Below are 21,076 nucleotides of genomic sequence, written 5' to 3'. Positions count from 1 at the left end.
TAATTTCCATTTGAATTTAACTTCTTAACTCATAATAATTGAAATCGATTCGTATGAAAATTTCAATTACAATAACTTATTTTTTCTTGTTTGTAAGCAAAAAATTGTAGAAGAGCATGAAAAAGTTTTAGGTTTGAAAAGCAGTTTAGCTTAAAAAAATAAATTCAACATCATTTTAAAACAATACTTCTGGAAATCCGATGCTGTTATATAAAAATTGAATTGAAAAATTTGAAGGTCATTTCTAAAAACCTTAGTCCGTGAAACTTAAGATTAAAAAAAATTAGTCAACTACAATTAATCTTTATCCCTAATCCGCTATTGAGTGTCAATATGCTATATGACACTATTGAAAATTTATTAACTTATTCAGGCGCCTCCAAATAACAAAAATATTTCTTTTGGGACTCTCACTGAATTCTTGAAATCTTTAATTTTGCATCATTACTTTTTTTATGGACGTACCATGAAAGCCCAGACAAAGAACTCCCTAACAGACTTTGAGTGTAAATTTGACACTCCTTACTTAAAATCGCTATATCTCTCTGTTTCTCAACCGATTTGTACAATATTTGTAGTTAACAAAACCTCGTAATTTAACTGAAATATGTTTTAAGACAATAATCAGCTAAAACACTTCAGCTTTTTGGGCAACACGTGCGCCATCTATAATGCATAATATAAACCCCTTTTTTATTTCTTAAATCATGGCAATTATTGATTACGTTTGTAGTTTTCTGAAGCTTGACCTTCAAAATAACTCAAATTTTGAATTTTTTCGTAGTTATAACAAATTTAGCCGATTGTCCTCCTTCGGCACAAAACTGACTTTTTATCACTCCACCACCACAGTTTTTGCGTAATGCCACGGTTCCAGATCCAACTTAAACAGAGTATAAACTTTGTTGGACCTATTGAAGAACTTTTCAGAGAAAACGGTCGCATTTGAAGCCAGTCTCCTTCGTATTTTTAGCCATTCATCCTGCCTATCATTATGGAAGAATGAGTAATTTGCAGTTTCCGCAGATCGTTAACCTCCTTAAGTACTAGACATTAAATTTTTCAATTTTTTCTCCTTGTTTATCTCAGGAAAGACATGCAAGATTTTTCAACGAAAAGTTTCTGGTTGGAAACAAGCCAGGTGACCCATTATGAAATTTTTCAAAATATCTCTCCACAGGCAGTCTAAATATTTTGCGCACGATTTTACCACCGTATTTTGTTTATTTTACCAGTGGACAGCTTTTCCACCTTGTTGCAATGAAGTAAAACCTGTTTATAAGTGAGCTAGACAAATCAGACAAAAAATTGACTTTTTTATCACTCTGTTGTGGTATGAGCCTACTTGGTTGAATGATTCAACTGAATCAAAGCAATCGAAAGATTCCTTTTAATTCAACCACGGTAAATGAAAAGTTCATATACCAGTATTTCGATAGCAACTTACTACCTTCTTCAGTGAACGTTTTCGATTGAATCGATTCAATCGAAAACGTTCACTGAAGTAGGTAGTAAGTTGCTATCGAAATACTGGTATATGAACTTTTCATTTACCGTGGTTGAATTAAAAAGAATCTTTCGACTTTTTTATCACTTATTCATTCATATTTTCGGATTGAGATTGAAAAAATCTCTCACATTCCTCTCACTTCATGGAATCAACAATCTTCACTTTATTCAAATTTTAGCTCACTATTTCTCACTCACACTTACACGATTTACCAAGTAAACTTTGGTCGAAAATTTGATTTCCAGCTGTTTTTGGGACTTCCACTGGAACTTGTCTGGTTTTTCTCGTTCCTGCCCAGAAAATTTTGTCTATGAACTTCAGTATTGGACTCTATCTTAAAAACCACTTGATAGAACATCATCAAATTTTGTGTACTTACACATTACATTACTAGGTAGCATCACTGAAAATTTCATCAATTTCCATCCATGCACTCAAAACTTTTTTACGAAACAAAGTGTTGCATTTTTTTTTTCGAATTCTTAGATAAAACAGAAACGATTCAAAGCACCTAGAATAACAAAATCCTTCTCAATTTAACACTTGTTTACAAATCCATTCCTGTATCTTTAATGATTAAACACATTTTGCAAACAAATTTTGAAAAAAAAAAGCATTTCTAGAAATCTTTAGATCTAGGGATAACAAATCGCACATTTTACAGATCACAAATCTAATTCGAAAAATGAATAACCTTCAGAAGCACATTTTAATTTTAATAAAATAATTAACTCGGCTTGAGCTGGAAAACTTGTTTGACGACCGCATACTCTCCTAGCGATAACTTTTCTCCGATTTTTTGCTTTGATTGATTTTGCGATGTCAGATTTTGTCTATCACCTCTAGTTTTGGTGATATGACTTGTGGAAATTTCAAATTTGGTCAATTTTAGGTAGAATCTATCTTTGATAAGTGATAAATTAATAAAGACACGATATATATGTCATGCAAACTAAAAGCGGATTTTTAATATATTTATTCCCCTCCATTAAACCAAGGATTCAGATCTTGTCCAGATATTCATGTTTCAGAGATACAGATGATGATGATGATGATAATTATTGAGGACCTTTTAACCTCTTTGGGTAAGTTGGTCATTTATTTATAACCCTTTATTTTGAAAGAATTTGTATTATTATACAGTTTTGTCCAAAAATAACAATAATTGAAAAACTGAATTTTAACCTATTTTTAAAGTTATCTCTAATTCAAGTGTTGAAGAAAAAAAATGTTTTGAATATTTGCCCCTAAATCAGTCAAAATCCGTTCTAAGATTCCTTGCACTTCGGAAAATGTGAACTATGTTGCCTTGTGTAATCGAATCTTGTTGTTTGAACCTAATAGAATAACCATTTTAAACTAATATTTTGTAACTTTTCTTTTTATTTATTAAGTTAAATGTGGCTCACTATTTCGAATATTCATTTTGTTTTAATCGACACTCCTGGCAACTCAGAAAAAAAACTTCAAATGTCAATTGTCGGAATGTCAATTGGGCACTCTCGGCTAGGAATCTCAGCAGTAAATCTTTTTATTCTTCATTGGTCTTATCCAAACTCATTGTTTTAATAGTAGTACTTTTAATGCAAATAAAATGTGATACTTGAGCTGTTTTTTGTCAAAAAGACATTTGAGTGCTCGGTGACAACTTTTAATACATTTTTTTATTCAAATAACTTTTTTTCTACCATTTTAATGTAAATTGAAAAACTTTTCTGTTGATTTAAGCATGTGAATTAATTGAGCAAAATACACGCTTATTTTTACAATTGTCTGGCTTTCATGTTTACGTATGGATTCATGTTTACTTAAATGAATTAAATGACTTTATAATAAGGTTGCAAGAATTTTTTTCAGCATGTATGTGGGTTATTTTAAATAAAAATCTGGTATAATCAGGGCATTTAATTTCAAAACTGTCGACCAAAGATACGAGTAATATCCGGGTAAATTTGGTCAAAACCCTGGAATTATTCAACCAAAAAAAATTTCGTCAAATTTATCAGCAGATTTTTAATCGTAATTTAGACTTCCAAAACACATATCATGATTATTGTTATAAATCTTTCAGAAAAAAAAAACGTTTTGAACGCATTAATAAAACAAAAATTACAACAAAATATGTTATTTTTCTTTGGGAAATAAAGTGAATGAATTTGAGCAGAATCCGAGCTTTTCCAACAAAATTCTTAAGCTCAAAATATTAAGCTCATTTGATTTGGGAATAAAGTTTAAAAAACCGAGAAATCTGGAATGCTCTCTTTATAAGTATAAGTAGTATGAGTACTAGGGTGGCAGCCAGATGGGTCATGTCAGACCTGTACAAAATTCAAGCTCGATTGGACTTGAATTAGGGGTGTCTAAAAGCGCTCAAAGTTTCAGTTTTTCAACCTCAAAGATCGCCTAAGGGCTAAAGGGCCAAAGCAAATCGGAAAAGTCAAAATTTTAATTTGTATGCTAAATGACTTAGACTTAGAAGTGCATCAAACGTCAAGATATCGAAAAAATCGACTTTCTAGGACGGCCGGATTTCCGAAAAAAGTCCCAGAAAGTCGATTTTTGACCAACAAGTTTTTTCGAGGAAAACGTCGTTTCATGCATTTCTAAGTCATTTTGGCATCAAAATTAAAATGGTAGTCTTCATGACATGATGACATGATGACAAATTTGAAATCCAGAGAAAATTTCATTGGGCTTGAAATATAGCTCAGTTGCCAAGTCAGTTGCTTCCTGAGCAGATGTCCGTGAGTTCGAGCCCAAGAGTAAACATCGAACACAGTTGTACCGGAAAAGTTTTTCAATAACTTCCCGCCAACTGTAACGTTGATAAAGTCGCGAATACCACAAAGATGGTAAAACGACTATAATCGAAACAAAAAAAAAGAGAAAATTTCACAAAAGATATATATTATTTCATGTCATTAAATCTGCGGGTTCGAATTTTTCTGGGATTTTATGTCCAAATTTTACCATTGCGCAATGGCTTAATCCGGCGCTGCGCACAAGGGACGAAAAATGTGTTATTGCTTAACATTTATTGTGCTGTACTTATTGAAATTAAATGTATTGCCGTAATAATTTTAGGCACAATTTTCCCGTTTGTTTGGATAATACGTGCCGCTATTTAGCCTAACCCCATTTTATTTTTTAATTACTACTCTCAGGACATAAGCCAGAGGATTGGGTTCGATTTCCTTATTCAGTGTTGAGCATACAAAAAAATGTTTAAAAACGGGCTTTTAAAATAAAAGCAGTAGTACAGCAACGTTGCATTGAAAAATAAAGTATTATTCTAATACGTCGTGGCTGTATAACAACTATTTCCATTAACAGTTTTTTTTGGGTTTTTTTTTCACTTCAAATAACCCTTTGAAAAATTACCTAAACTAAACATCATTAATCATAACATTTCAACCATAAAAAATCTAAAAAAAACTAAATTTTGTCAAGGTCAGTTAAGAATGAGAAGTGAGTGGAGTGTCAAGTTGACATTCCTAAACACTTCCAATCGTTGATTCTCCTAACTGTTACTTATGTGAGCCCAAATGTTTCCAAGTCGCTCTTCCACATAAATTGACTCAAGGAATGGAAAAGGTGACATGTGTATAATTAACCTACAATAACAGAACAAAAAAACGAAATACTTACAAAACCTTTCCGCCCCCGAACAGCGACAGGATGGACGTATCGGTGGATTTCCCGATGGCAATGGTCCGATCGACCAGCAGGGTGGTGAATTCTCCGTACAGGATGACTCCATAGGGCAACCCGAGCGATGCAAATGAGGCCAATATCACGCCCAGAATTGTGGCAGTTATTTCTCCCCATGTGGCAAATCGAAACTGCCGTTCCGGGAATGGGGCAAAAAGTTCAGCAGAAGGAAATGGAGAGAGAGAAAACGTACGGTTATAAATGGTACACTTCCTGTCCGTTGTGATGGGTTTTAAACCACCCACAACAGTACCACGTTTATGGTTTTTAATGTGAGCGGGAATTCCCGGACTCTGGGGGTCACCAATCATTGTCATTGCCAATGAGGCATGTAAGAAGCTAATAAAACAAACATATACACGAGCAAAAGTACACGACTTACCAATTTGAAGTACGATACCGGAGTGCTGCTGCTGCCGGGGGTCACCTTTTCGGGCGGTTTGTTGAACTTTATGCTCAGCACATCCTTGCCCGGCTTGTGGCTGGAAACGGACATGGCGTCGTTGGCGATGCCATTTTTGTAATTGATTGAAATCGATGTCTGCGAGCCGTTACATTGAGGAAAATCTTTGTTAGTCATGTTTGTTGCTTGTGTTCAGCTGATGACTATCGGAGCAGGGCCAGGTTTGCTTGTGCCGTCAAGCAAACTGAGTCTGGAAATTTGGAGAACGATACTTCATTTTAGATTTAAGTAAATATTGGGGAAATTAAAACAAAATTAGCGATAATAATCATCATAACAAAGCTGTTGACAGTCAAAAATCGAACGAAGGAGGCCAGAAAGAGATTTTCACGATACAAAATGCTCATGTAGGACATTAGCGTGGCTGAAATTCATATGGAAATATTCATTTAACTTTGATAAACTCTGTTCCCCTGATACCGAAATTTCTTTTAAACCTTCGAGCTAAGGACCTGGTTTTAGCCAAATCGGACCACAGAAAGGGGTCGCGCAATGAATATAATGTTTGAATAGGTTTCATGCACGAAGATGCAGAGAGCTTTTTTTAATTGAACGGTTTATTTATTTATAAGTGTACATAGGTACCTACTAGTTGATACATTTATGTAGCTACCTAGATTGTGAGGCTTCCTAGACCTTCAATTGCAGCCTATGGTTATCGTAAAGCTAGACATTTGGAAAAAAAATCCGTTGAATATTATAACCTTAGTCCAAATCGTTAATTGGCGCTGAATAAAGCGCTTTGGTACTATTTGTAGTTAAATGCACATTTATAGTTCGCGTAAAAATGAGCATAAAATATCTTATTTTGTCAATAACGCAGCAAAACAAGGTTTTAAAATATGGTGGAATTGATAAGGAATCGATTAAAGATAAAATTTAAATTATTTTTTTTGTCGAACTCCCTGCCAGTATTCAAACGGAAAAACCAGGTAAAACTTTTTCACGTGAACCGTAAATGGGACTTAAATGGCTTTGAACATTTCTTCAGGTGTAAAGCTGCAGCATTTCCATAACAATCTGCTTGAATCAGCTGGTTTAAAAACGTGATTTTATCTACGCAAAATGTCAACCAGCCATGAACCATCACTAGATAACACCCGGCTACGAAATCAATTAGAACAAAACCCGTTCTATAGAGGCAAGTGATTTACTTGAATAAATCTTGGAAACCCGTGCAACTTATTCTTCACCTACAATTTTAGTTCCAATTGCTTAGAAACAAACGTCTATTGGCTTTTGACCATCTGTGCCATAAATCAATAAAAATATATGTAAAGTCGAACAATTAGCTTATCGCTGTTAGGATAATTTATATGGCATATAATCACATTTGCAAAACTTGGTTGTTCGATAGGTTCTAAGGCTAGGAACGAAAATTGGTGGTTCGAATTACTATTCATTATTTTATTAAGTTCCTGAATATCTACAGTCAAACACTTGTTCTGCAAAGAGATTCCAATTTACGGTTGTATTCCAGAATTGAAGAGAAAGGAAGATTACACAATACTTACATAAATTGCTGAAGTGCTTTCATTTTATAAAAAACTAGCTGATCCCATACGAACTTCGTTTCGCTTTTAACTTGGAATATGTCATGAACAGTTGGTATGAAAGTCAATTGCCAAATATTTTCCAGATGCATTTCCGAATTAATTGTAATGTTATGATTGCAAAAATATTTGACAGAATCTGTCGTCTGCTTCTTCATTTGAAACCAGGAATTGATTGCCCGTGCCAAAAAAAAACCCGTGTTATTGCCAAAAAGCAATTATTGCCAAAAAGTTGAACTCCTTTTGGTGGCCTCTTATACAATCTTTGATATCTGAAGTCGATTGTCCGTCTCTGAAAACTACCGTGTGCAAATTTTCATCCCAATCCGATGTATAATAACGACGATATTTCAAAAATATTGTAAGATTAATATGGACGACCCCATTGCCGGCCCCTTACGCTGAATTCAATACCTGAAATCGATTGATCGTCCTTCAAAAGTCTCGTATACCAATTTTCATCTAAGTCCGATGTATAATAACGACAATATCGACAATATGTACGACCCCTTAGGCCGACCCCTGACTTTATTTTGGATAAGTGAATTCAATTGTTTGTCCCAAATAACTCCTATGTGCCAATTTTCAACCCTATCAGATGTATAAAAACGGCAAGATGACTAAGATATTGAAAACTTTATATAATAGACGACCCTTTTAGCCGGCCCCTTATTTTGAATTTGATACCTCAATTTTTTACAAACATCATTTCTTAGGAAGCTTGAATAGATTTGGCCTAATAGTTTTATCTTCAAAAGATTAAACTGCTTTTTTATCTTTTCCATCCCTTATCTAATGAAAATATCTGTTGAAGATTATCCCACTTTTCAATATGGATGATTCTGTTGAGCATGTTGGAAACTCACTTTGCATGTTTTCAATTGCATGTGTGTATTTTTTTCGCTTTTCAATTTCGCACTGTTTTATTATTAGTTTACCTTAAATGTTGAAAGTTCTACTAATAGTTTTTTGAAGTTATCGAAAACAAATCATCTCGAAAACACCATTTTTATATTATGAAAAAGTTTTTTTTTTTTGAGTTCTGTTTTTTTTCATGGGCACAAACATCCCATTAATAGATGGTAGAATCGACCACATTGGTCATCAATGGTAACTCAAAAGTTAGAAATTGGTCAGTGAAATCGATTGGAAAACTCAAAACCTCAAATTTTATTATCTTATCAATTTTCTAATCCCTCATCAAAATTCCAATTTAAGCGTTAAAATCGCAGCCTTGAACTTATAACTCTAAATCTAATAAAATTTCTTTCTCTATGAGGAATTCCAAAAATCTAAAAATGGTTGACCCTCAAAGCCCCCCAGCGGCGTAAAGAGCACTTTGAAAGCCACTACTATTCTAGTCAATATATTCCAGGCTAGTTGTATTTTTCAATCAGAATGTAGGCTTATGATTGTATCCAAATATCTAGTACCGGTAGCATGTGCTATGAAGGTAAAAAAAACACCCGCCAAAATTTTCAATTTCAAATTTTTAATGCTCAGCAAGCTTTGATTTGCTTTCCAGTACATGTGAGCAAGGCTGCAAATCTTGATTTGAATTCTTGTGATCGTTTTCTTGCACTCGCTCACAGTTATTCAAAATCATAGTAGCATGGAAATCAAATCCCTTCGAAAGAAATTGAAGCGAGCACCAAAATCGATCAAAGCAAGTTTGCTCATGCTCACACGTCATCACAGCTGGTCGTGATGGTCAGTGAGCGGATTTTTTTCGAGCTTGATTTGGATTCAAAAAAAAATCCTGGTGAGCGTGATCGAAAAAAAAAATCAAATCAGCTCGATTTTTGATCAACAATTTCAAATGGGCTTCCGCCGCATGCCTTGATTTTTTTCTTTAGAAGGAATAATGAAAGAAGCATTATATGGTTCTTATATGTTTGAATATGAGTTCATTTTATATAGTTCTGATGCTGATGCTTATGCCATTAGGGGCGATCTTAAGTCCAGAACAGGTTACGTATTTTTTTTTTTATAATTCGTTTATTTGCAACGGCTCAATCCATTAGGTTAAAGGAGCCAATTTTTTTTTATTTGCACTGTTTACATTTCATAGCTAAAGCTAAAGTTAGTAAAAGTTCAAGAAATAGTTTACAGAATAAGGTCGATAGCTTTAAAGAATAGATAGAGTTCGGAAAGGTAAGTTAGATCTAGGGCAGCCAACACATCTCTTACAGGTACATAAGGTTGCCTTCCTTGGGCCCGAAGCAATCTGTTAATTTCCCTCTGGCGATCAAGTGGACCTCGCACGACCAAACAACATGGTCAATGTCGTGATAGCCATGGCCAGGTTACGTATTGATTACAAAGAATTATCTTGTGCATTTGTAGTTAGCACATATTTTTTCAATATATATGTGCGAATATAAACGCATCTCGCATACAAGTGATTAATGAATTCCTGCTGAGCTTCAACAAAGACTTTTGACATCTAGTGTCGGATTAAGTTTTTAGGAGCCTTAGGTTAATTTTCAATCTTCGTAAATTTAAACTAGTTAATAAACCGTTTCTGATTTCAATATCTAAAGGAACTAAAAACCTTTCAAATAGCACTAAATATTCCTAAAAAATCACGCTGAGTCTAAATAGTCTATAAGAAAGGGAGAGTGGGTAGTCATGGTACAGTTTTTTTCTTTGCTCCATATCTTCTTCATTATAAAGGATAGAATGAAAAAAAAATGGTATGTATTTTTAACATTTCTAACGTGTCATTAGGCAATTTTTTTCAAATTATAAATTATTTTTCCTGAGTTCAGACTGTTTTAATGAAAGGTTGGGTGGAAACATATGCCATTAAATTCAAACTGACAAAATAACATAAAAAAATTATGAGTTGACCCGAAACTGTAAATTTAAGAATTAATTTAGCTAACAATTTCAGGTAAGGGAATAAAAATTGAGTTGTGTATGATTGAATAGATTCAAAAACAGGGCTCACAAACGTTTTGGCAAAATTTCATAGATAAGATTTATGTTCGTCTCTATTGTGTAACCGTCGTTACAAAGTCCTTAGGTAATTTTTCCATTTTGTTTTAATTGTTGTTTCGAACTGTTGTTTTTCTATTTGTTAAATTAGTTAGGATTAGGCAAATTTTAAATAAATGTTTAGAAGATAGGTTTTAACAAATACAATAATTGTTAGTTTTAAGTTGGGCGTGTGGCATCTTCGTCAACAAGTCTGCAACCAAGACTGGTTGCAAGGTCGAATGCATGTAGGTTGCATGCAAGGTGCAATAACTCGCCTAATATATTTTGAAAGGAGAAGGTGGAGGAGAGGAGTGAAGGATCGCGCCAAAAAGGGTCTTTGACTCTGGGCTTTTTTCTTCCGGCGCGGCGTTCGTGCGAGTCAGGTGTGTTCCCCAACAGCCAAGAAATTTGGAAAAACCTGTGTGTTTTGTTCTTGTGCCATCCCGTTTGTGTTGAGGAATCCCGTCGTACGATTCGGCCTAGATTACCTGACGGTAGTCTACGTCTTACCGTAAAAGACTTCGGCCTCTGGTTCAGGTAAGAACCATAATCGTTAAGGAGGCCTATCTCTCGGGACTTCGAGAGATTCTCGAAGTCTCTAATTTCAAAGGAGAGCCCTTCTCAGCGCGGCCAATACGGTCTTGCCGTGGTCCGCTGATTACGTCAACGAAGGAAGACGCCGTATTCATCCCGTTCGTCAACGCCAGACGAGCTGCCACCATTTTGGCAAATTCATCAGGACACAAGATCCCGTTCCTGATCCGCCATCAACAATACGCCATTGTTGAACCAATCCCCGGTAAAGGTAACCTGTGAGCGCTCACCAACGTAGTCATCGAGCATCCGGTACGTACCGCAACGGTCATCGACCACCGTCCAACCCACACCCTACACAAACACATCACACAGTAGCGTGCTTAATAAAGCGTTAAATTCAAAAACCAAAGTTTAGATAGTAGTTTTTCTCGTTTTAAATAAAAGTAATTTCCTCGTCCAAAGTTTTAATTTGTTGATTGTTTTTGATTGTAGAAAACCCACAGTTTGTTTCCTTAGTTTTTGTCCGCGTTCCCCTCCGATTACCCAGCCGTAGGCCGATCCTGAGATTAGTCAAAGGGTCTTCTGCGACTGAGCTAGAATTATTCGGGAGTTGCTGGCCAAAAGTCTCAATTGCATTGAATAAAATGGATAGAATATTTTTCATATCTCTTCATTCGGCATAGGAAATCTTTACAGATAGTATACTTATATTTTATGTTATTTATGTGTATAAAATACATGTAGCCCAACATACCCCCCTCCTCTTACTGGTTGCGTTATTTTTGTTATAGCTAAATAAAAGAAGCATATTTTGTATACATAAGTCAACAACATATAGGAATAAATGCTCACGCAAACCGACAACAATGACAGTTAGATTGAGATTTTTATCTTAACACACAGCTGAGATATTTAGAGTTTTCTACATTTCCCCATGGCCCACATTACTTCACTTACCCCTATTAATTATTCAAATATAAATACTTTGAATATATTAGTTCATCAAATTCCTAGTTAATTTTTTTAAAACTCGGATTTTCGCACAGCTGTTGGGAATTCTGAATCCAAAATTAAATATTTCCTAAGATTAATTCGTAAAGCTAAATAAAATGCAATCTCAAAATTTTCGATTTTTACGTAAACTCCAAAACCCAAAATAAGATAAAATTTAGAATCAGAAATCACAATCAGAATTCAAATTATTGATTAAGAATACCATAGGAAAAATGAGTTTAAAGCTAGAATTCCAAATCAAAAATCAAATTCAAACTTCTACGTAGAGTTAAAAACAAAATTTAAAAGGCTTTTCAAATAATAGCCACTAATGAAAGCTTATCAGATCAGAGTTCAAAATTAAATTCAGAGTAAGTATGGAATAAATTAAAGACATTTACAGTAACTATGAGAAATATTACATTGGGAATTCACATGAATGTTGATTAAAATCACTAAGGCTACAATTTAATTACATAATGATATTCAGAAAGATAATTGATTATTTCTCGAAATCCACATGCTAGGAGAAAACCCAAAATTTGAAAATTTACTGGATTTTATTAACTAAAAGAATAACTAGGATTTGAATTTTATGTTTTCATTGACAACTGTCACACGAAGTCCTCAGTAATTGAATCTACCAGCAACAACCGAGAAACCAATTGAAAATGTGCCAACGGACTCTCCACCGAAGAAAAGAAATGATCCACAATACACAAGTCACCCATCCTCTGATTCATCAATGGAAACGAATAGTGATCCGAGTAAAAATAAAAAGACCCCATTTTCACTTATGCAGGTCAGTGCAACTCAGCCACTGTCTCGCATAACAAGAAGCTCCAAAACAAACCCAAACCTTTCCCCTTCTCTAATCCTAAAAAATACAACCTTAGGTTTGAAAAATAGAATAGAAATTTTGCTGACCATCGGCCCGAAATACTTTGTATAATGTGATGAGCCTAATAAATTTATTTTTAACTAAAAAAAACAGTTATTTTTTATAAAATTTTATCGAATCTCAGTTGAAATCATGAAAAAAAACACTAACAAATAAATTAAATTGATTGATATTTGAATTAACAAGAAAAAAAACCTTTGCCTAAGAACAATTTATTCGACGCGAAACCATCAAACAAAGACAATGTTCGATTCGAGCTTCCTTATGCTGCATCATCATCATGCTACCTCAGAAACCACGTGGATTTCAAATACACGATTTTAAATCCATGATTGAAAATCAAGCAACCGATGACCGGTTTGAAATTCTGATCACGGTTTGGTCATGATTTTTTTTCAAAATAAAATCAAGCTCACTAGGATTCAAATCAGTTCACCAATCACGTGGAAAAAAATCCGCTCACCAGTCGCCAGTCAATCAGGTGATCTGTTTTGTTTTGATTTTTATGTTTTCTGTGAGCGAGTTGCTAGATGGTGAGCATGATGAAGTGTTCGAAGTGATCAAAATGTGTTGATTGAATCCGACCGGGCTACTACACATGATTCAAATTTGAGCGATTTTTTCTTAAATGATTGGATTTTTTGCAGCCTTGCATGTGAGCTCTGGATGGTCGTTTCTAATACCAGGCCCATGGTGATGGTGAAAATAATCCCGCCAACGAAACGAACGGAAACGAAAATCGGTTCACAAAATGGGTGCCATGACTTTTGGTTCGTGGGAATAAAACCGTTGTTGTATGGACGACCGCCTTCAAAAGGGGTCATCCGAAAATCTAAAAACATTTTTCATCATTCCTGGTCCTAATGAGCACCCATACCAAATTTAAGCTCTCTAGCTCTTAAGGCAGCTGAGTCTATTGAAGACAAACATACAAACGAACAAACAAACGGAAATTACTTTTTATATATATAGATAAAAAGTTTCTTGGCAAGAATTTTTCAATACCTTGAAACAAATTTAAGATACCTAGTTCGGGGATTTAAGCTATCGGCATATTGCTTCTGTAACGTAGGGGCTTAATCCCCAAGTCACGTGACCAGCATCAGGCGTAATCTGGCTGCCAAGATACTGGAAGCACTCCACTTTCTCAACTTGTTGCCAGCTACCACGAATTTGGAAGGATTTAATGTGTTGATTTCCATCGACTTGGTCTTCCCGACATTGAGTTTGAGACCTGCTGCTTTGGAGTTTTCGGTGAGGTCGTCGAGTTTGCTCTGCATGTCTTGTTATCTTTTGGCGAGCAGAACAATATCGTCTGCGAGGTCAAGCGTCGTTTAGCTACTTCATAGTTAAACGATTCCACGTCAGTCCTCGGTTTGATCCACAGTCAATCGATGCAGTCAAGATCTTATCTGAAGTTTCACATAGAATCTGGTCGCATCTTTTCGTTTACTGCAGCGCCCCTAGTTGTCACATCGTGAATCTAATGACAGTGTTTTGATCCGGATGGTTTGTTTACTTAGTGGTGAAAATTTCATCAAGATTGAAGCAGTAAGTCAAAAGTCATCGACGATGGAACGCGAAAGGCGAGAGAAAATTCTGCACACTCACGTAGAGAAACCGACGTGGTCAGGGGTAAAGATCGCGAAATTCCTGAAATAACTAAAATCGACTGTAAATTCGGTGCTGCAACGTTTCCGGGAGACACTTACGGTGGATCGAGCAAAACAAACCAGGCGTAAAAGTGGAACATATGACCGGAAGCTGCGAGCAAAGGTAATTCGATCAGTTCACAATAATCCTGGAATCTCCTTGCGTGATTGGAGAAACAGTTCAAGACGAACCACAGTACAGCTCGACGAATCTGTTTGCGAGAAGGCTTACGGTCGTATCATGCAAGCAAACACCCCAACAGGACGCTGAAACAAAACCTGGTTGCCAAAATCAGGGCAAGGAAGTTGTACGAGAAAGTGTTGACCAAGTACAACGGATGCATTTTGATGGACGACGAAACTTACGTCAAAATGGATTTTGGACAAATACCCGGTAACAAATTTTACCTTGCGAAGCGTAAAGCGAATGTTGCGGGTAGATTCAAGTTTGTTTTCGCAGATAAATTTGCTCGTAAGTTGATGATTTGGCAAGGGATCTGTAGTTGTGGGAAGAAGACTAAGATTTTCATCACTGAGGACACAATGAATGGAAATGTTTACAAAGAAGAATGTGCCCAGAAGAGGGTTTTGCCATTCATTCGGTCCCACAAAGGTCCGGTGAAGTTCTGGCCGGACCTGGCAAGCTGCCACTTCAGCCGGGATGTCGTTAAGTGGGACAAGGAGAACAAGATCGATTTTGTTGAAAAAAGTATCAATCCACCAAACTGGCCGGATTTTCGGTCCATCGAGAAATATTGGGCAATAGTTAAGGGCAAACTGAAGAAATGTGGCAGAACCATGAAAAAACCCGCTCAAACGGAAAAGTGGTGGAACAAGATGGCGAATGAGGTTACCAGCAGTACTGTGCAAAAAATGATGGATGGTATCACAAAAAAAGTTCGAAAATTCATCCGAAAAGCTGACGAATGATTTTTATGTATATTTTTCCTTAAAGTGCATTAAAAACCCTACAAAATGACATTTTTACTTTTGTTGTACGTTATTTTTTTGCGGAGAAATGATCTATTTTATCCGACCAGATTCTATGTGAAACAGACTTTATGTGGAGCACATGGTAAAGTGGGCCAAATGAATTAAGACAGTTGTTTTGAGGTCGATGCTCACTTTCCGTCGGCATTTTTTTTTTTTGTTTTAATGTTTCTGGGATGAATTGTCAAATAGGATGAAAATTCCAGAAAAAATATCTATTCTTACTCAAATGTTCGTATGTAGTGGTATGCACCCTTTTGATCGGGAGCTCTGAATTCTTTATGCCACAAGACGCATAAGCAATCAACTCATTATTGGCATAATGCACGTTTTAGCACATTTTTGGCTCCAATCGACATTGAAATTGTGCAACCTTTTCTTTGGGTGTAGTTGAACCAGTTGAACCAGCAATAGTAAAAGTGCAACAACTAAAAATATATAAATACTATGAATTCGAAAAGATTCATATTTTTTCCATTTTTAAATCACCACCGGTCTACACAAAATTGGTTTTCCGAACAAAAATATGTTTTAGATAGTCGATCTCTAACTCAGGAATGATTTTCTAGTAGATCATCCTTTGAGGAAATTGGAGGCATGTCTATGCTAGCTATTAGAAATGGTTGAAACGGTTGTAGTTTTTGTTTTTGCGTCTATACCATACATTTTTAAGGCAAAACTAAGCAACAACCAAGCCATATAAATAAATGATAAATGATTGGTTGAATTGACCCGCAATTGATCTTTTTTTTTTGTTCCCTTCGTTGTTTTCAACCGTTGTCCATTGTAAACCAAATCAGTAGTCGTATATTTGTTTTCGTTCTTTTATTCATGCTTGCACTTAAAATTTCCGACGTTCATTACAAGCAGCCCACTAGATAACAAATGCTGTTAAGTAGCAGCCCTTTTGTAACATGTATGTATACCTGTTTATACTTTACTATGTATTATGAAATTCTGATATCAGAATTCAACGGCGAAAGTTGTTGTTGTTGTCAAATTAAAACTCACTTCACGCACTTTTCTCTCTTTAGGCTACACCGTCGTTCGCTGATGTGAAAACCACCGATTCATATGATTTGCTTAATGAGTAAACAAAAATAGTAAGATATTCATTGTCGACGCATGGGGGTTTCCTATTGAGAAACAGTCACCGCGCAATGAAAATGGGTTCAAGCAAGATGTATTCCCGCATTGCACAAGTTTCCTACTCAAAAAAATCCCCCAGCCAGGCAACCGGTTTGATGCAATCCTAAGCAGACGCACTTGTTTTCCCGATACTAAATCAGTTACGGAACTTGATCGGTTACTTTAACCAGTTCCGAAAGCTAATTCTACTTTTAACAGCCGCAATAGGTTTAGGTTGAGCTGCGGCCTATGCAGATTAGGAAGACGAATCGAGCTGCTTCACGTTGACATTAGGTGGGTTCTTCTAAACACGTGCAGTTCCGTTTCGTCCAAAGGGTTGTTGGTTCGGAAAAAACACTTATTTTATTCATAATAAATCAATTTTAGATAATTCACATTGTTGATTTATCTAGTAGCTTTAGAAGTGCATCCCTTTAATGTGGTTAGAATTACCATACACACTGTGAACATTTCGTGTTTTATTCAAAAACTCTTGTGATACATGTGCGCAATATCTTCGAGTTTTTTTTTCTACAGTACCACAGCAGGTTATTCCGACAGATATTATTAGATAAAACTGAAAATTACCGATGTGCATCGGAAAGTAATTTGTACCTCTGCTGAATGTTCGATAGGAATTCCATTAGTTACGGAACAATGCAGCGATCGGGCGTTAATCAGTCGACACGTCCCGATCGATTAAGGCCGAATCAAATTGGTTGCAAGTAACTAGAGAGAAAAAAAAAGGTTAGCAAAGTTGAACCTTTTTTTTCACGTTACTTCAAAGTGAGGTAATGACACTCTAGGGGATGATGAAATCCAACAGAATCTTTCCAGTTTTATAGATTCAGTAAATGGATTTAAACAGCCCCATGGGGGATAAAACGCGAAGAATAATTTTTAATGTCTTTAGTAGAGCAATATCTAAAAGCAGACTAGTTTTCGTAAGAGCTTAATAACACAGTTGTTATTAACTTAAAAGCATGTCTATATTGACTAACTTTATTATCTCTGAATTCAGCAATCGAATTTCTAATCTTTCTTAAAACTGACTGAATTTTGTCTGAGTCAAAACGAATTTGAAGAAGACTATTTTTGGTTATGTTTGCTGCATAGTTAGAGTCACAAAAAACTATTCTAAGGAGTTCTTTTGTCGATCGAACAACACCTATCTGAGTTTAGGATAAAGCAGAGTTCAGATTCAGAATTCAGATTCAGAATTCAGATTCAGAATTCAGATTCAGAATTCAGATTCAGAATTCAGATTCAGAATTCAGATTCAGAATTCAGATTCAGAATTCAGATTCAGAATTCAGATTCAGAATTCAGATTCAGAATTCAGATTCAGAATTCAGATTCAGAATTCAGATTCAGAATTCAGATTCAGAATTCAGATTCAGAATTCAGATTCAGAATTCAGATTCAGAATTCAGATTCAGAATTCAGATTCAGAATTCAGAATTCAGATTCAGAATTCAGATTCAGAATTCAGATTCAGAATTCAGATTCAGAATTCTGATTCAGAATTCAGATTCAGAATTCAGATTCAGAATTCAGATTCAGAATTCAGATTCAGAATTCAGATTCAGAATTCAGATTCAGAATTCAGATTCAGAATTCAGATTCAGAATTCAGATTCAGAATTCAGATTCAGAATTTAGATTCAGAATTCAGATTCAGAATTCAGATTCAGAATTCAGATTCAGAATTCAGATTCAGAATTCAGATTCAGAATTCAGATTCAGAATTCAGATTCAGAATTCAGATTCAGAATTCAGATTCAGAATTCAGATTCAGAATTCAGATTCAGAATTCAGATTCAGAATTCAGATTCAGAATTCAGATTCAGAATTCAGATTCAGAATTCAGATTCAGAATTCAGATTCAGAATTCAGATTCAGAATTCAGATTCAGAATTCAGATTCAGAGATTCAGAATTCAGATTCAGAATTCAGATTCAGAATTCAGATTCAGAATTCAGATTCAGAATTCAGATTCAGAATTCAGATTCAGAATTCAGATTCAGAATTCAGATTCAGAATTCAGATTCAGAATTCAGATTCAGAATTCAGATTCAGAATTCAGATTCAGAATTCAGATTCAGAATTCAGATTCAGAATTCAGATTCAGAATTCAGATTCAGAATTCAGATTCAGAATTCAGATTCAGAATTCAGATTCAGAATTCAGATTCAGAATTCAGATTCAGAATTCAGATTCAGAATTCAGATTCAGAATTCAGATTCAGAATTCAGATTCAGAATTCAGATTCAGAATTCAGATTCAGAATTCAGATTCAGAATTCAGATTCAGAATTCAGATTCAGAATTCAGATTCAGAATTCAGATTCAGAATTCAGATTCAGAATTCAGATTCAGAATTCAGATTCAGAATTCAGATTCAGAATTCAGATTCAGAATTCAGATTCAGAATTCAGATTCAGAATTCAGATTCAGAATTCAGATTCAGAATTCAGATTCAGAATTCAGATTCAGAATTCAGATTCAGAATTCAGATTCAGAATTCAGATTCAGAATTCAGATTCAGAATTCAGATTCAGAATTCAGATTCAGAATTCAGATTCAGAATTCAGATTCAGAATTCAGATTCAGAATTCAGATTCAGAATTCAGATTCAGAATTCAGATTCAGAATTCAGATTCAGAATTCAGATTCAGAATTCAGATTCAGAATTCAGATTCAGAATTCAGATTCAGAATTCAGATTCAGAATTCAGATTCAGAATTCAGATTCAGAATTCAGATTCAGAATTCAGATTCAGAATTCAGATTCAGAATTCAGATTCAGAATTCAGATTCAGAATTCAGATTCAGAATTCAGATTCAGAATTCAGATTCAGAATTCAGATTCAGAATTCAGATTCAGATTCGGAGTTCTGGATTCAGTTTCAAGATTCAGAATTCAGATTCAGGCTTCAGATTCATTATTTAGATTCAGAATTTAGATTTTGGTTTAAGATGACGAATGCAGATTTTAAACTTTTGCCCATATTGGATAAATGGAAATAAAATCTCAAGTTACACAACCTTTTTTTCCAGGAAAGTGTCGTTTATAACGAATGTCTTTTTCAAGATTTCGCAATATGAATCCTCGTTTACAGTTTCGATTGATATTTGTAAACGTAAGTCTCCAGCCAGCTGTAGCAATTGATAAGAATTTCTGATTGATTGGCAAATTTCTTCGTAAATGGTGGCCCGATTGTACACAAACAAAAGCCATCGATTTTTGATAGCTTGACTATTTTCATCTACAGCACTGAGAGATGAAATTCTACACTAGTCTCGATCGTTTCCACATCATTTGATTCACCAGCAGCCGTTAATTATTACTGGACGTAGTATATCCAACCGCGGAATTTGTTGACGGTTAACAGCCATATGGGTGGATCGTCGATGTTATTTAGTTGATGAAATTCTGCGAACTGGATCAACGCATGGATTTTCCTGAAGCGAATGTGAATTTTCTTAGATGTTTGCAGCAATCGCTGCATCTTTTTTTGGCACACTTTGTTCTTCGAGTTTAAATTCGATATTTAGCTTAAGCTTGATGGATTATTTATAATTGCAAAACACATTTTTTCACTTATTACCTTTTACTTTTATTCGAAAATAACTTAGGAATCTCTCTTCTTCCGTTCACTTAGAACTTGAGCGTATGCTGGGTGATTGTATTGTTTTAAAATATATGAGCAATTTTCACGTAGACCTCAAGATTTCCACGATCTACTAAATGAACCGCCGATTTTGTCACATATTAGATATCCGTTTCACGTTATCGAACTTCAATCAGTGTAATTCACTTAACTTTCCTCCAGTGGCAGTTATTTTCACAGAGGGTATTTTTCAATTAAATTCCGTTTAAAATTTGCAACCGTTACTCAAAACGCGTCCGATCCGCGCCGCTATCGCTGACAAACTAACGCTCGATCCCGGCGATTCAGCCAACCTATAGGAACCTCTCTCACGCAAAACCCGCTCAAAAGGGGAACTTTAGAAAGAACGAATGCGCGCGCCACTGACTAACTAACTGGCTATGAGGCGCAGCTAAACGGTCGACTAACTGGAGGCACGCGAGAGAATCGTGGGTCTAGAACGGCCAATTGCTATTCGCGATTGGCTGAGTCCGGTGGGATTTGCGCGCTGCTCTATCTGTAGTCTGATACTAAAGGGTGAGAATAACGACGAACGTGAGGCGCCGCTAACGTTAGCGCAGGAAACTTACCTTTTCCAGTTTTCTTAGGTGCTCTAGGCTTAGCGTGGTTTTCGCGCAAATAAGAATCCCCCAACGACCGAGCATGGTATGAACTTTGTTAGTATTTTTATTGTCACTCTCGTATGGGGATCTTCTGAAGAGGTGTTCGGCATCCCGCCCCAGAAGAGGGATTTCCCCATTGCGAAGTTACCGAGTTGCAGCATTACATCAGTCATCGTTTAATCAGAGTCATTGATATTCATCACGTTTTGATAATCAAAATATCGTAGGCAAAGAAATCTGAACAAGCCTCTCGGATGGGACGAACTTTCCAGACAAACGACGACGGGCCCAATTAGTTCCCTAAACTGCTGACACAATAAATAATTTCCCCTTAAATCCAAAATTACCAATGTCAACTCAGCGCGCGCCACAGTGGGTGGTTT

General features: G+C 35.5%; 1 protein-coding gene across 1 annotated transcript in view; it reads right to left on the bottom strand.

Annotated features, from left to right (window-relative positions):
• LOC129754081 (multidrug resistance protein homolog 49) overlaps positions 1 to 20,287 on the bottom strand; it is a 35,150-nt gene extending 14,863 nt beyond the window's left edge. The window contains exons 1-3 of the mRNA XM_055749949.1: positions 20,029 to 20,287; positions 5,604 to 5,874; positions 5,159 to 5,352 (exon numbers count right to left, since the gene is read on the bottom strand). Of these exons, the coding sequence (XP_055605924.1) occupies positions 5,159 to 5,352; positions 5,604 to 5,801 (392 nt within the window). The 5' untranslated portion in view covers positions 5,802 to 5,874; positions 20,029 to 20,287. The remainder of the gene's footprint in view (positions 1 to 5,158; positions 5,353 to 5,603; positions 5,875 to 20,028) is intronic.
• Between the last annotated feature and the right edge of the window lie 789 nt (positions 20,288 to 21,076).

Source organism: Uranotaenia lowii, chromosome 3 (assembly GCF_029784155.1).
Source record: "Uranotaenia lowii strain MFRU-FL chromosome 3, ASM2978415v1, whole genome shotgun sequence".
Taxonomy (NCBI): domain Eukaryota; kingdom Metazoa; phylum Arthropoda; class Insecta; order Diptera; family Culicidae; genus Uranotaenia; species Uranotaenia lowii.
This window is presented reverse-complemented; position numbering and strand designations above follow the sequence as displayed.